This window comes from Schistocerca nitens, chromosome 3 (genome assembly GCF_023898315.1).
Source record: "Schistocerca nitens isolate TAMUIC-IGC-003100 chromosome 3, iqSchNite1.1, whole genome shotgun sequence".
In the NCBI taxonomy this organism is placed as follows: domain Eukaryota; kingdom Metazoa; phylum Arthropoda; class Insecta; order Orthoptera; family Acrididae; genus Schistocerca; species Schistocerca nitens.
Window position 1 is genome coordinate 417,993,490 of NC_064616.1, and position 17,490 is coordinate 418,010,979.

The following is a 17,490-nucleotide window of genomic DNA, read 5'->3' on the forward strand; positions in this document are numbered from 1 at the left end:
TCATCATATTAGCGCTAGATCGCAGCACGTAGTGAGGTAATGCGATATATCCGTATATATTTCCGAACGAATTCACGTGTGTTTTTCACGCGTATGTTACGTGTTCTGTGGTGTCCTGTCGTTTGTTTACCGTTGATTTTGGCGCTAGTGTTTTGGTTTTAGCTTGTTTATTTTCTTTTTACTCACAATGGCGAGTGATGAGGATGCCAAACTTCGAAAAATGATTGAAGAAGTACTTCCTGAACCTACTGATGATGATTTTTCGGATTTCGACAGTGACAGTGATTACGAAATGCCGGAAAATAACGATAGTCCAGGTAAGTCTAACATCTTACTAAATCGATGCAGAACAAGACAGTTCATGTTGCGATTAGTTCTGTTACGTTCTGTATTATTTCAGACACAGATTTGTCGTCAGATGAAGGTGAGCCACCGCCAAGGTAAGAGCCACACTGTATATGTTGACAGATTTTACACCAGTGTTCAGCTAGCCGAAGAACTGGCTAGAGCCAACACTGGTCTTGTAGGGACTGTAATGCCAAACAGAAAAGGATTGCCCAAGGCTCTCAAAGAGGGTAAACTCAAAAAGGGTGAACAAATATTTCGCCGCAAGAACGATGTGCTAGCATTGCGATGGAAAGACAAGAGGGATGTGTGGATGATAAGTACCAGGCACACATCCTCAATGTTGCCTGTTGCTACAAGAGAAGGCAATGAGAAGTTGAAACCAGTGGCAGTGCTGGATTACAACAAACATAAAGCTGGTGTAGACCTTTTTGATCAGCGTCTTTCATATGGAGCACTTGATCACAAAACAGTGAAGTGGTGGAGAAAGCTTGCCTTCCACTGTATATTATGGCAGTTTCCAATGGTTGTATTTTGCACAATTGCATCAATGAGAAGAAACTGAGCACTCCTAAGTTTATACAGGAGGTCTGCACTGCGTTAGTGTTACAGAGAGGAGAGAGAATTGAGGATTCTCATGGATCTGCAACGATTGCTCGATTGTCGCAGAAACATTTCCCGAACCGTGTGGAAATGGCAGAAGGGAAGAAGAAAGCACAAAGACGTTGTGTAGTGTGTAGTGGAAAGCAAAAGAACATTACTGGTAAAGCTGGGAGGAAAGATACTTCTTATGAGTGCAGTGAGTGTAATGTAGGTTTGTGTGTCACCCCGTGCTTCAAGCTTTATCACTCTGTGGTTCACTATGCAAAATAGCTTATGTGTATGTAGCTATGATTTATGTGCAAATGGTATAACAAATGTCTTCCCAGTGTCAAATGATCACTTTCCAAATTTTATTTCTTCTTTAAATTGAATAAAGTAGTAAAAATAAATTTTTGACAAAAATTTATTTTTGCAAAATCGAGGAGAAATCCGCATCACTTCTTGGAAACAGTATATGCCCCATACACATGACTGTTAACCCATGTAAAGTTGAAACCTTAAAGTTGTAAACCATACATGTATTTTTTTATGTATCTCTAACTAAACGTCCTTTACAGCTATTTAAAGTCTGTTGAAAATAGAAAAAATCAGTCAGCACACAGGGAGTGGCATGCAGTTAAGGGCTTAGCATGGTAAGTGTTAAGTGCAGTGGCCCATTAACTATTTTCTGAGGTACCACTGTTGGCAAAAAAATTGTGTTTCGGCTAGTTATCTGAGCAAGTGTCCAATCACCCAGTAGACTTAGTGTTTATCCTATTCCATATCTCCGTACCCTGCAACTAGTATCACTGCTGAATCAATTTTATTCTGAAACCTGTTACCTGAGCCTGCTCCCAATTATACTCCATTCCTTACTCTTTAACGTGAACACCTTCCCAGTTCGCCACGTGTGGGTCTCTCGGCAGAACTGGCCAGTATGTCGGGCGACCCTGGAATTGCGATCGCGGGCGGCAGTACACGAATATACTCAGAACAAACTCCACGTTAAACACAACATGATTTTTCCCATTGGTCAAATCCCTTTTCTTCCTAAACCCCAACATCCAGTACTAAAGCTTCCAATTCAGCGAATCACTTATGAAACCCCTACATACAGCGAATTCCACCTATGCATTGATTGCAGGCATTTATTAATGCAACCCCTCACTGTTGCACCCTCTCCGATCAAAATGATGAGTAAGCACGACAATACCGCCCTCATTCCCTCACTACCCTGTTGCTACTAATGTCTACCCCTGCAGTTCTTTGAAATCCTTCCCAATCATTTATTCTTTTTCTGTCCATGCCTTCTGTTTTTCGTAAGTGGTAGTTCCTTGATTGGTTAACTCAATGCACAATGCTACGAGATGACTTCCAGCTGTTAACCCCCAGAGGACAGCGAAGTTTTGTTGATGATGAAAAAGATTTGATTTGTTTGACCCAGTAAATTGATTTGTGTACAGGCAAGAGTGACTGTGTGTGTGTTGTTGTAGGTGATGTTAAATGGTCTGTTTTATGCTGTCACCCCGAGGTCAGAGCAAAACCATTAGCCATGATTCACTTTACGATGCAGTGAGTCTCCAGTTAATACAAAGTTTTGGAGTCATTTAAATTGCATGTTATGCTACCAGTGAACGCTTATTATAAGCAGAGCATGGTGCAGACACAAGGACCGGCACAGCTGTCACCTTGTGATAAGCCAGTCATGTCCCCGAACGCTACCACCTCCTCCCTATTCTTCGCCTTGTCTGCCGCAATTAATTCTAATTTTCATATGATTTATTCATCATTCATTGTATAAGTTTTGAGTGACAATATACGGAGAGTACTATATAGAGTATAACTCTGTTATGAAAACTTTTGAGCAACTCACCAATACCATGTGCTACTTAATGGTAGCAGTTCAGTATTTAATAGCTACCCCTGCTGAGGAGGTGTTTGCACGCTTGGCCTAGTTCTGTATATATTCCTTTAGAAATTATCTTTATTGATGTATCACTATGAGTAGCGTTTACAAAAGGATTTTTTGTGTGACTTCGGTTGCCCCCTTCTGCTGTCCCTGCACGGCAATCTCCTGGGGAATAGCATTTTATGTTGTGAAATGGGAGCAAGAGTGTTCCTTGCTGCCCCCATACAGTAGTAGTCAGTAAAGGATAGTAGTGAGTAGAAAGTAACAGTAAATAAGTAAAATCTACCCAAAAGAAGAGGCATGGCCCTCCTTTAGATGTAAGCAACAAAATATGCGTGTTAAGTGTTACACCAGTGTTAACCCGTTCCGCCCTCCCCCCTCTTGATGTGTGCATCGACCCTTCCGGAACCCTCCGCTTATACGCTCCGGGGCAAGTTGCAGAGCATCACAGCACACTGCTGCATGCCGCAGTCAGGGACCTCCACTGCTGCCACCGCCAACAGCTGCAATCAGAGTGCTACTCGCAGTGTCCCACACCACCGCCACACCATCCGCCGTCGTCCAAATTTTGTCAAGCAAGCATTCATTCATCACCTAATTAGTCATTTTTTAATATAAATCTAACATTTAAATGCAAATAATCAAGATGTATTGTTAAAATTATGTAAGGCTGTCCTTCGCAGGAGCCCCTTAGTAACTGTCAATTTACCATCCCCCCCATGCTTCACTCCTGTGTGTGTGTGTGTGTGTGTGTGTGTGTGTGTGTGAGAGAGAGAGAGAGAGAGAGAGCGAGAGAGAGAGAGAGAGAGAGATCAAAAGTATACATTTTTCATATTAGGTGCATTGTGCTGCCACATAATGCAGGTACTCCGTATCTGCAACCTCAGTAGTCATTAGACATCGTGAGAGAGCAGAATGGGGCACTCTGCGGAACTCACAGACTTCAAACGTGGTCAGGTGATTGGGTATCACTTGTGTCATATGTCTGTACATGAGATTTCCACACTCCTAAACATCCCTAGGTCCACTGTTCCCGACGTGATAGTGAAGTGGACATGTGACGGGACACGTACAGCACAAGAGCGTACAGGCTGACGTCGTCTGTTGACTGACAGAGACCGCCAACAGTTCAAGAGGGTCTTAATGTGTAATAGGCAGACATCTATCCAGACTATCACACAGGAATTCAAAACTGCATCAGAATCTACTGCAAATACTATGACAGTTAGGTAGGAGGTGAAAAAACTTGGATTTCATGGTCGAGGGGCTGCTCTTAAGCCACACATCATACCAGTAAATGCCAAAGGACGCATCGTTTGGTGTAAGGAGCATAAACATTGGGCGTTTGAACAGTGGAAAAACATTGCGTGGAGTGACGAATCACGGTACACAATGTGGCGATCCGATGGCAGGGTGTGGGTAAGGCAAATGCCCAGTGAACGTCATCTGCCAGCTTGTATAGTGCCAACAGTAAAATTCGGAGGAGGTGGTGTTATGTTGTGGTCGTGTTTTTCACGGAGGGGGCTTGCACCCCTTGTTGGTTTGCATGGCACTATAACAGCACAGGCCTACATTGATGTTTTAAGCACCTGTTCAGGTGTTTTGAGGGTAATTGAGGCATATGCTTACATCAGTGATATTCTCTACAGTGACATATGTAATGTTTGACAGATCAGTACAGACCTGGCCAATGGTACCTTCTTCCAAATCAAACCAGGGTTACTGGAAACCCCAAATAACCTGATATCAGAGAATCATGAAAATACTTCAGTATGTCTGGCTGTAAATGAGATGAGATGACAATCATCGGCCGTAATTCCTTTTTTACAATGTTCCACCTGTTACTGTCCAGTTCTTCTTTCACAGATTCTTTCTTCTCTAATGCCTCTATAATCTTCAGTAATGAAAGATCTTCACACAGTAGAACTGCAATATTCATTACTGCAGTGATGACTAGGATTTCACCAGTAAGCAAATCTTTCTCCAATGTATTCCGTGAAAGGCAGTTGACATCCTTCTGCTTGCATCCATTTTTGTATACTACTCTGGTGTCATATTCCTGAAGCTTCAGTCCCTACCTGGCTGTTCATCGTGTTGAAAATGATTCACAATTGACTAAAAAGACCTACTGTAACTAGGCCAACGACTCTCATGACTGTACTAGAGCCAGTGATAGCTCTTCTTGAAGGTGCTTAAAGTGTCCCTCAGGAACTCATTAATAATATTATTATTATCTCCACTGTGCAAATGTAAATCAGTGTTTGACATCTATGACAACCCCAAACCATGTTAGCCAACAGTTGATATGGCTACTTTGGCTGTTTCTGTCCCATTAATCCTACGCAAAACATGTTTTCATGTGTTGAGCCAATTTACAAGAATTATAAAAACTTGAATCAATATATTCCATCATTTTATTTCATTTCTGCTAGTGTGTTTTCCAGTGTAGTTAGTTATTACACGTTCCATGGACCACAATTTTGATCTGTTGCTGTGATGTAGAAGGTTTCAATTAATTTAAAATGTAATTCTCTCTCTCTCTCTCTCTCTCTCTCTCCTCCATCCCCCACCCACTCACAAGGGGCAAGAGTGGCTTACTATTTATTTCCTTGACATCTTGACACAATGTGTGATATCTCGTTTGATGCCACAACTGTTTTCATTAATGAACCTGTATCTATGTCAATATTAAATAGAAAAAAGTTAATCAATGTGTGGTGTCACCGCCAAACACCACACTTGCTAGGTGGTAGCTTAAATCGGCCGCGGTCCATTAGTACATGTCGGACCCGCGTGTCGCCACTGGCAGTGATCGCAGACCGAGCGTCACCACACGGCAGGTCTCGAGAGACGGACTAGCACTCGCCCCAGTTGTACGACGACTTTGCTAGCGACTACACTGACGAAGCCTTTCTCTCATTTGCAGAGAGACAGTTAGAATAGCCTTCAGCTAAGCCCATGTCTACGACCTAGCAAGGCGCCATTAACCATTTCAAGATAGAGTCTCACTTGTATCATCAAGAATGCTGTATACAAATGATGGAATAAAGTTAAGTATTCTAGCAGCTACGTACTTTTCTTTATAGCATTCATTACGTCTCCTGTTTCAGACCTAAACTAGCCTGCGTGAGTTGACGCGTGCCCTTTCGGCTTCCTCGCCTTGTGTCTCGACTGTCTTGTCTTGACACAACACAATGAAGAAAGTTACGGAAGCTTTTCAGTCCAGAAAATCAAATTTGTTCTATCATAGCCTTGACACAATGTTTATTTTCCATTGTTTGAAACTTTGGTGACAAATTTAACATTTCATGTGCAACAACCAGACAGCGATAACACCCAAGATTATCAGTTTAATTATTAGACTAAGAAAGTAGTAGTTCACACAATCTAATTTCTTCCTTGTCTTTCTTCACACATTTAATTACAATCCAGTTTACAGTACAGTCATCTGACTGGCTGTTGAAGACAAAGAGCACGTCACCAAGTGTTAGTGAAAAAGCAAGCTGTTACTAAAATTAAACCAAGCACTTTTTCCAAAGAGAACAAGGGATACACAACATTCCACTGGAAACAACCACGGTGGAAACAAACACCACGATGGAAAAAAATCACCATGATAATCTAAGTGGAGTAATAAGTCATCAAATTAACTTACATGAGGAGCTTTGCCTAGATGTTCCTGTGGGTTCAAACTGCAGGAAACCAATTCTACTGAATTTTTACGCTCATTTACTGAGTTATGGCCAAAGTGTCTTCTCTGTAGCAAAACAAACAGAAAAGAAAATAAAAGGAAAAAGAAATGATAAATGTGACCTGGATGTTTTTATGCTACACAAATTAAAACAGTTTCTTTAATTTCCAATCATGTGGAGACACTAAAAAAAAGGCTGCTAACTACAAAAATAAATAACAAAGAGATAAGAGAAAAGTAAAGATGTGGAAGTTTTTCAGAAAGAAGTTAAAAGAAATATGTAACTTAGGATTTAGCACCCAGAGTGACAAGAAAAAGAAAGCAGAAAATTTAAGAGAGTCTTGACTCTAAGCTTATAGAGAAACTTACCTACTTCAGTTTGCTTTTTTAACTGCTTCTCTATTTTTCTCCTCATCCCCAATCAATTTTCTATCACCAGGTGGAGAAACATCCAACACTGAATATTTTAAGTTTCTACACTTCTAAGGAAGTTTTGCGCTAACACAAACTACTATTTAAGTGCACTTATCAATCTTGTTTAAAAAATTTAGGCTTTGATTTACATGTAGTCTCTCCTAGTTTCAGCTTCAGTAAAAGTTTTAATGGAATTTCAAGAATTAAAATCATTTAATCAACATTCTACAATTACACGTGACATAACATGAATAATATGGTAAGAAATATCTGAATGTCTGGAGTGACATAATCCAAAATATGTGCAATAAGCAAGATGAATTTATCCATGTTAATGGTGGTTGAACTTTATGGCTGTACACCAAACTATTTGAATAAATACAGCAATTAGCCAGTTTTGGCATAGCTTTATTTATGCCAAGCCTTGTTTTGGGCTTTCTCCCATCTTCATCTTCAATTGGCATAATACATTTATACTTTTGTCAGTATAACATTTTTACTAGCTGCATTTTGAACATTGTAGCTTCCATTTAAAGCTTTTTTCCACCTTCATGTGCATAGCAGAAACACTTTTAGCTTCACAAATGCACTGCAGCATTCAGATTAGTCAACCGAGGGGAGGGGGGTGAATGCATGTGATAACGATGAAACCTCAAAAACATTAAAGACAATATGTCAACTAGTATTTATGCACTATAGGACAGATAGTTCCATTTATTTATTTTCATGCCACAATGATTGGGACTTTTGGAAATTTGTGGTTAGGTCTTAAAGGACCAAACTGCTGAGGTCATCAGCCCCTAAGCTTACGCACTACTTAATCTAACTTAAACTAACTTACGCTAAGGGCAACACACACACCCATGCCCAAGGGAGGAATCGAGCCTCCAACGGAGGGAGCCACCCGGATTGTGACAAGATGCCTCAGACCACGCAGCTACCCTGTGCGGAAATGATTTGGACTGACTTCACTTCAGTGGAAGAAAGCTAAGAGAAAGGGACATTTTGAAATGAACATACAGTAAGATTTTTTTCAATAAAAACATGGCAGGCAAAATGAATGGTTACTATTATGCACACACTTTGTTATCAGTGTTTGAGGAGTGTTAACATGTGCATTGCAATTACTCTGTTTAAAATGTCTGTCATTCTCTTTTAGTGCATATTCAGTAGTTTGATTTGTTGCAGACAGGTACCAGCCGACTTAGCTTAGGTCGCTAATGCAACCTTGTGTGTTTTCACTTCACTCAAGAAGTGGGACAGATTGCTACTCAACATATAGAGGAAGCATTCAGTGGCAGACAGGCCCATTGGAAGTAGCTGGTAGACATTATAAGTATTGGCTACTCTCAATGTGCTTGTCTGTCACTCAACGCCTCTTGCATGTTAGCAGTATGAAATAAGATAGATTTCTTCTGACATCTTCCTTTCCAGATTTTTGATAGTCTGACAGATTAAAATCTGTAAGGCATAGGCACTAAAAACTGGTGGGTCCTGCTGACAAAGCAAAAAGACAAGTGTTAAGGCTGCTACATACTGTAGAGAAATGTAGGGGTGAGATTTCTTCCAACTTGTGTGACCGGAAGGAGGAACTCCATGAACAGATGGTTGGTTTCAAATATGCAGCTATCTGCCCCTCACATCCAGTCACTCTTTATCTCATTGATACATGACGTTGAGGCTCATAAACAAATTTATCTCCTGCCTACCTACCAATTCTCTTTATTCTGATATTACCTGGCAACCACAGAATGGATTTAGAAAGCTTCACCTGCGCAAAACTCAGCTTGTCCTTTTCTCACCTGATATCATGTAAATCATGGATGAAGGGCAACAAGCAGCTTCCATATCCCTAGATTTCTGGAAAGTGTTCAACATGGTGCACCAATGCTGACTGTTAATGAAGGTAAGAGCTTTGGAATATGTTCCCAGATATGTGAGTGGCTTGAAGTGATAGAACCCAGTACATTATCCTTCAACAGCGAGTGTTCATGAGAGTCAAGTGTATCATCAGGAAAGTGTGATAGGATCACACTTATTCTCAACATATGCAAATGATCTGACAGACAGGGTGACCAGTAATATGTGGCGATTTGCTGATGATGCTGTGGACTACAGAAAGGTGTCATCATTGAGTGACTGTAGGAGAATACAAGATGACTTGGACAAAATTTCTAGTTGGTGTGATGAATGGCAGCTTGCTTTAAATGTAGAAAAATGTAAGTTAATGTGGATGAGTAGGAAAAGGAAATCTGTAATGTTCAAATATAGCGTTGATAGTGTGCTGCTCGACAGTCGTGTTGACTGAATGTCTAGGAGTAATGCTGCAAAGTGATATGAAGTGGAACGAGTAGGTAAGGTCAGATGTGGGAAAGGTAAATGGTCGACTTTAGTTTATTGGGAGAATTTTAGGACAGTGTACCTCATCTATGAAGGTGACCCCTTCAAGGACATTTGTGCGACCCATTCTTGAGTACTGCTCCAGTGTTCTGGATCCCCACTAGGTCAGATCACAGGAAGAAAAAGAAGTAATTCAGTGGTGGGCTACTAGATTTGTTGCTGGTAGGTTTGATCTTTGGAGGGAAAATGATATTCTTTTAGCGAAACAGTTGCGAAAATTTAGAGACTCAGCATGTGAAGCTGACAACAGAAGTAGTCTAGTGCCACCAGCGTACACTTCATTTAACAACCATAAATGTAAGATAAAAGAAATTAGGGTTTGTACGGAGACATACAGGCACTCACTATTCGTTGGTGGAACAGGACAGAAAATGACTAGTAGTTGTACAAGGCACCCTCCACCATGCACCATACAGTGACTTGCGGACAACATAATAATACATGTATGCAGCACAATGCCACTACCTTCCCATGTTGTTGGAGCAAGCTGTGTCACTCTGTAGGTTTGTTCCATTGCACAATAAATTAGCTGTGCATGATTTCACCCACACACAGGTGAAGCAAGAACAACCACTGGACTCCCAGCAGCATCCTGAACCACTGGTCAGTCGGACCAAGGAACTACTGTCCCATGCATAGATTGTCGTTAACACCACAAGACAAGTTGCTGAATTTGGAGCGGTGCCTTGACCAGGAAGCATTGACTGTTGATGAAGTGTGTCACATTGTGTCCAGTGATAAGCTGCTCTTCTTCACTATCCCCCAGACTAACATCGTCAGCGAGTAAGGCTACTTCTTGGGGAGAGGTTCTATTTTTCCAATATTTTGGAGACAGAGACACCAGTTTTAATTTTGGCATCAAGGTGTGAAAGGAGGTTCTATTTTTCAAATATTTTGGAGAGAGAGACATGGGTTTTAATCCTGGCATCAAGGTGTAGGGAGACACTGGATATGACTTCAGATCATGGCTGGTGGTGACTGAGGAACTCAGACGGCATGATAGTATATCATGGGCTCTCTCTGCTCCTTGTTATCTCTAATAGGGCAGTACTGTTGTGCCATTTTTCAACAGGACAATGCTTGTCCACACATGGCACATTTGACTATGAACTGCCTGTATATTGTTAACGTAACCTCATGACCAGCAGGGTCCCCACATCCATCCCCAACAGACATGTATCAGATCAGCTTGGACATCAATGTCATCCCAGTGCCAATATCTGGGATATCAAGGACCAGTTACAACATTTGTGGCCCAGCTTGCCTCAGGAGTGGATACAATGACTTTATGACACCCTTCCCAACTGAATCAATGCATGCACAAATGTCAGAAGTTGTGCAACATCATACTGATAAGTGGGCTCATACTGCGAAGTTGTTTGTAAATTTGACTTAGGTTTGCTATCATTGAAGTAACATCACATACACTCTCAACCCATGAAGTTTCATTTCGTTTCCTTGTCCCCTTCTACATCTACATCTACATCCATACTCCGCAAGCCACCTGACGATGTGTGGCAGAGGGTACCCTGAGTACCTCTATCGGTTCTCCCTTCTATTCCAGTCTCGTATTGTTCGTGGAAAGAAGGATTGTCGGTATGCTTCTGTGTGGGCTCTAATCTCTCTGATTTTATCCTCATGGTCTCTTAGCGATATATATGTAGGAGGGAGCAATATACTGCTTGACTCTTCGGGGAAGGTATGTTCTCGAAACTTTAACAAAAGCCCGTACCGAGCTACTGAGTGTCTCTCCTGCAGTCTTCCACTGGAGTTTATCTATCATCTCCGTAACGCTTTCGCGATTACTAAATGATCCTGTAACGAAGTGCGCTGCTCTCCGTTGGATCTTCTCTGTCTCTTCTATCAACCCTATCTGGTACGTACTGTTACCTACTTCCTTTGTTTTCGGATTGCATTTCCTTAGGATTCTTCCAATGAATCTCAGTCTGGCATCTGCTTTACCGACGATCAACTTTATATGATCATTCCATTTTAAATCACTCCTAATGCGTACTCCCAGATAATTTATGGAATTAACTGCTTCCAGTTGCTGACCCGCTATTTTGTAGCTAAATGATAAGGGATCTATCTTTCTATGTACTCGCAGCACATTACACTTGTCTACATTGAGATTCAATTGCCATTACCTGCACCATGCATCAATTCGCTGCAGATCCTCCTGCATTTCAGTACAATTTTCCATTGTTACAACCTCTCGATACACCACAGCATCATCTGCAAAAAGCCTCAGTGAACTTCCGATGTCATCCACCAAGTCATTTATGTATATTGTGAATAGCAACAGTCCTATGACACTCCCCTGCGGCACACCTGAAATCACTCTTACTTTGGAAGACTTCTCTCCATTGAGAATGACATGCTGCATTCTGTTATCTAGGAACACCTCAATCCAATCACACAATTGGTCTGATAGTCCATATGCTCTAACTTTGCTCATTAAACGACTGTGGGGAACTGTATCGAACGCCTTGCGTAAGTCAAGAAACACGGCATCTACCTGTGAACCCGTGTCTATGGCCCTCTGAGTCTCGTGGACGAATAGCGCGAACTGGGTTTCACACTACCATCTTTTTCGAAACCCATCCTGATTCCTACAGAGTAGATTTCTAGTCTCCAGAAGAGTCATTATACTCGAACATAATATGTGTTCCAAAATTCTACAACTGATCGACGTTAGAGATATAGGTCTATAGTTCTGCACATCTGTTCGACGTCCCTTCTTGAATACGGCGATGACCTGTGCCCTTTTCCAATCCTTTAGAACTCTACGCTCTTCTAGAGACCTACGGTACACCGCTGCAAGAAGGGGGGCAAGTTCCTTCGCATACTCTGTGTAAAATCGAACTGGTATCCTATCAGGTCCAGCGGCCTTTCCTCTTTTGAGCGATTTTAATTGTTTCTCTATCCCTCTGTCATCTATTTCGATATCTACCATTTTGTCATCTGTGCGGCAATCTAGAGAAGGAACTACAGTGCAGTCTTCCTCTGTGAAACAGCTTTGGAAAAAGACATTTAGTATTTCGGCCTTTAGTCTGTCATCCTCTGTTTCAGTACCATTTTGGTCACAGAGTGTCTGGACATTTTGTTTTGATCCACCTACCGCTTTGACATAAGACCAAAATTTCTTAGGATTTTCTGCCAAGTCAGTACATAGAACTTTACTTTCGAATTCACTGAACGCCTCTCGCATAGCCCTCCTCACACTACATTTCGCTTCGCGTAATTTTTGTTTGTCTGCAAGGCTTTGGCCATGTTTATGTTTGCTGTGAAGTTCCCTTTGCTTCCGCAGCAGTTTTCTAACTCGGTTGTTGTACCACGGTGGCTCTTTTCCATCTCTTACGATCTTGCTTGGCACATACTCATCTAACGCATATTGTACGATGGTTTTGAACTTTGTCCACTGATCCTCAACACTATCTGTACTTGAGACAAAACTTTTGTTTTGAGCCATCAGGTACTCTGTAATCTGCTTTTGTCACTTTTGCTAAACAGAAAAATCTTCCTACATTTTTTAATATTTCTATTTACGGCTGAAATCATCGCTGCAGTAACCACTTTATGATCGCCGATTCCCTGTTCTGCGTTAACTGTTTCAAATAGTTCGGGTCTGTTTTATCACCAGAAGGTCTAATATGTTATCGCCACAAGTCAGTTCTCTGTTTAACTGCTCAAGGTAGTTTTCAGATAAAGCACTTAAAAAATTACACTGGATTCTTTGTCCCTGCCACCTGTTATGAGCATTTGAGTCTCCCAGTCTATATCCGGCAAATTAAAATCTGCACCCAGAACTATAACATGGTGGGGAAATCTACACGAAATATTTTCCAAATTATCCTTCAGGTGCTCAGCCACAACAGCTGCTGAGCCAGGGGTCCTAGAGACATCCAATTACCATGTCTGAGCCCGCTTTAACCGTGACCTTCACCCAAATTATTTCACATTTCGTATCTCCGTCAATTTCCTTCTATACCATTGCAGTTCTTATCGCTATAAGCACGCCTCCCCCTTCACTGTCCAGCCTGTCTCTGCGGTATACATTCCAATCTGAGTTTAGGATTTCATTACTGTTTACGCCTGGTTTCAGCCAACTTTCTGTCCCTAGTACTATATGGGCGTTGTGACCGTTTATTAATGAGAGCAGTTCTGGGACCTTTCTATAGACACTCCTGCAGTTTACTATTAGCACATTAATATTGTTATTCCCTGTTGCATTTTGCCTACTCCTACCTTGCCGTGTCTCAGGAGGCGTCTTGTTGGGCCTAGGGAGGGAATTCTCTAACCTAAAAAACCCCCATGTGCACTACACACATACTCCGCTACCCTTGTAGCCACTTCTGGAGTGTAGTGCACGCCTGACCTATTCAGGGGGACCCTACATTTCTCCACCCGATAGCGGAGGTTGAGAAATTTGCACCCCAGATCTCCGCAGAATCGTCTGAGCCTCTGGTTTAAGCCTTCCACTCAGCTCCAAACCAGAGGACTGCGATCTGTTCTGGGAACGATACTACAAATACTTAGCTCTGATTCCACTCCGCGAGTGAGGCTTTCCGCCTTCACCAATTCTGCCAACCGCCCGTACGAACTGAGGATGACCTCTGAACCCAGACGGCAGGAGTCATTGGTGCTGACATGAACAACAATTTGCAGTCGGGTGCACCCAGTGCTCTCTATCGCCTCCAGCAGGGCCTCCTCCACATCTCGGATGAGACCCCCCGGCAAGCAGACAGAGTTAACACTGGCCTTCTTCCCCGACCTTTCCGCTATTTCCCTAAGGGGCTCCATCACCCGCCTAACGTTGGAGCTCCCTATAACTAATAAACCCCTCCCCCCGTGTGCCTGCTCGGACCTTGCTGAAGGAGCGGCCACATGTCCACTCACAGGCAGAGCAGGCAATGCCACACGGCCAGCCTCCACATTTACCCTCTGCCTCGTGCGCCGCTAACGCCACTGAACCCGCCACTCCCCTTGGGGAGAGGGTGGCCCAACTGCGCCCGGTACCCGCGAAGATGTCTCGACAGCAGGGGCAGTGGGTGAAGCATGTAACACCTGGAGTGTACCATGCGACGCACCAGACTCCTCACTGCTGCTACACTCAGAGGCAGCAGCCTGAAGACGGCTGACCGCGGCCATCAATACGTTCAGCTGTTCGCGAACAGTGGCCAGCTCCTCCTGCGTCCATACACAGCCATCACACATCCTATCCATCCTAAGAAATCAATTTACTGTAGAGAGTTATTCAACTTTTAACTAGACTGCTAATTCACTAAAGGCGGCTGATTGTTGACTAAACTGTGGTTGCTAGCCACTTCTTGTAGAAAACAATGAAAATAGCACTACCTGTCTCTGGACTGTATTGAACACAAACACTAGCACTACTGGCACTATGGTTGACTAAAGGGATTCTCTCTGACTGTATTCAAAACAAACACAAAATCTATGGAACACTATTACTTCTGGGAGCTTGACTTTGTTTTTTTGTCAGACAGCGTATAATGGAAAATCCAGGATGGAATAACAACAGTGGGAAAGGAGAGAGTGCTTTTCCCCACACTGAAGAAGCACTGAGTCACCGACAGGTGCAGCAAAAAAGAATGCTAGATATATTCTGCTATCATACTAAATCCTTCATCAGATGTAGAAAACACACACATTTACAGAAGCACAGTTTGTGGCCACTGTTGCCACCAAGCTCTACAGCCTGTTTGCAACTGTATTTTAGGTAAGCAGCAATCTTTGCTTGAAAGAGTAGTGGGGGTACAGAAAAGGTGTGAGTGGGGTGGGTTGGGGAGGGGAGGGGAGGGGACAGAGAGCAGGATTGGAGTGGGGGAAGATGCTAGTGCTGGCTGTGGGAGCATGAAGGGAGGGTGTGGGAACAGGACAGGACAGGGGTGCTAGATGCATCATCATGAGGTTATGCTTGGGAGGGGGGAAGAGAAGCAGCTAGTGTGGGCAACAACATAACAGTTACTTGGGAATTTTTAGTCTTTTGCAGGTTTGTGAAGGAGAACTGAAACAGCTTCCTTCCATGAGTTAGAGAATTTCCAGATTTCCTTATCAAGTAAAAAAGTTTAAGGACAATTTTCTTAAAATTTCCAGCAAGGTGTCAAACAGACTGCAGTGGATTTTGTTGTGACCTAGTGCCATGTGCCATGTTCCATGCTGCAGTCAGTGCTCAATTCAGCTCTCACACACAGAGTACATTTGCAAGTTGCATAATTTGTTGAACCCAAGTCCCAACTACTCCTTACAGCAAACACTTGTAGATAACACAAAGCTGGATTCTGGCTGATGGTAGCAGTGATTCTGCCAAGTGTTCTGCCATGGTTGTCACAATGTATCTCTTACTAGTCATGAGACTTCCATTGCACATTGCAGCATTAATAAAGCACAGTCTACATCTCCCTGAAATATTCCTAATGGCTTCTCAGAAGTGGTCAAGTTTAATGGAAACATTAATAATGTTCACAGACTGCTGCCACAATTTTTCCTCTCCTTAATTATAGGACAGCTTTTCGCTGTCATTCAACACAAAAAAGGCTGTCGGGTTCTTATTGGTTGACAGCCCTTTTAACTCTGCATATCAAATTGTGATTATCTGATAGCAGAGTGATAATCCTCACTCCATCAGAGAATTGAGTGTCTCCTTAGTTTTCCTGAAGACTTGGCACAGATTTATCAGTGACATAGTGAATCATGCTGGTGAGGTGCTCTACCCATTTCTGGATGCTCAATGTTCACGTACATCAGCTGGCTATACAGCATCCACTTTTGACTTGCTGAGCACTCATATTGTTTGTTGCCTTCAGAAACTATTCTGTCTTGTACATGATGTAACCAAACTGGGAAGTGGTCTCTGGAACATTGAACCCACAGAGTAGGGTACATGACTAGTGCTTGTGTGTTTACTCTGTCACATGCAACTCTGCATTTTCACATTATCAACTATTGGCAGAGAGGAAACAAGTAATAAGAAACAGATCAATACCCCAGTACTGACCAGGGATTGAACCACAGACCTTTGGATCAATAGTCTTGACCACTGAGCTGCCAAGCCAAACAGTATGACAGTTAAAGTGAAGGTTTTACAGCAGATTTTGAAATCAGCCAGATTAATTGAAATCCTATAAATGAAATTTACAGAACAAATTTTCATGTAAATTAACATATACTACAGCTTTTCTATGGAAAATTATGTGAATATGTAATGAAAACCATGTGCACATCATATCGCTACAGATGAGCAGTTGCCAAGGACACGAGCAGTGAGCAAGATTAATGCTTGTGCTGACCACCTCTACTGAAAGCTTAGTCAAGTTTCATCCCAGAGATGATGATGATGATGATGATGATGATGATGATGATGATGATGGACTCAATAGTGTGTAATTAATCCCTATTTCCTCATAACCAACAAATCACCAGTGAAACTTGGCAGGTAATATAGAGTCGAGAGGATCCAAAGGCTGTGATGCCATCACATGAAATGACTTCTAGAATACAGTGAGATTAATGGACGACTAAGTAATTTCTGATTTCCTACTACAAGAATCGGCACATGACATTTGTGGCAAGTGGAAGTTTTAGCTCGATGAGATCTCTTGAGGTTTGCTATTACTTCAGCTGAGCAGATACTGCATACAGTAAAAAGGGAGTGTTGTTCATAAAAATATTAACAACAGTGTAGCAGTCTTTCTATAGTCTTGGAGCCATTGGTATATATTGGACTAAAGGTTGAGTAGTCATGGAATGCTAACTCTAACCAACACTGATGGACACTAGCATCTGTGCGATCCTCCGTGCCACACTGGAGACAATATGTCAAGGACTATAACACAGGGGAAAACTGTCTGAGGGGTAGACAGGCATATTAGGGCGAGGATGTCTTCTAGTCAATCTGTTGCTTTTCCCATTTTTGAGTGATCCATAAGGCAATGGATGTTATGAGTTATGACTAAGGGGAGTAATAAGTAGTCTGGGCCTGTGAACAGTCTTAACCAAACAATTAATTAGAAGTTGTTGGAGGGATATTTCAGAGTTAGAATCCTTGTTTCCACCTAGAGAATAGCAGCAGGGCTCACCAGGAAAGACCCCTAGACAACACATCCATAACCTATCAAGACAAAATTAG

The 17,490-nt window shown here is 42.2% G+C and overlaps 1 protein-coding gene across 5 annotated transcripts in view; it reads right to left on the minus strand.

Annotated features, from left to right (window-relative positions):
* Nucleotides 1-17,490, minus strand: part of LOC126248359 (histone-lysine N-methyltransferase EHMT2) — a 267,727-nt gene that overhangs the window by 22,946 nt on the left and 227,291 nt on the right. For 3 of the 5 annotated variants that reach the window (XR_007545466.1, XM_049949279.1, XM_049949276.1), the window contains one exon: nt 6,492-6,593. The exons of the other annotated variants lie outside the window; for them this stretch is intronic. Coding sequence is in view for 2 of the 3 variants with exons in the window: in XM_049949279.1 (XP_049805236.1) it covers nt 6,492-6,593 (102 nt within the window). In the remaining variant the exon portion in view is untranslated. The remainder of the gene's footprint in view (nt 1-6,491; nt 6,594-17,490) is intronic. 5 annotated transcript variants of the gene reach the window in all.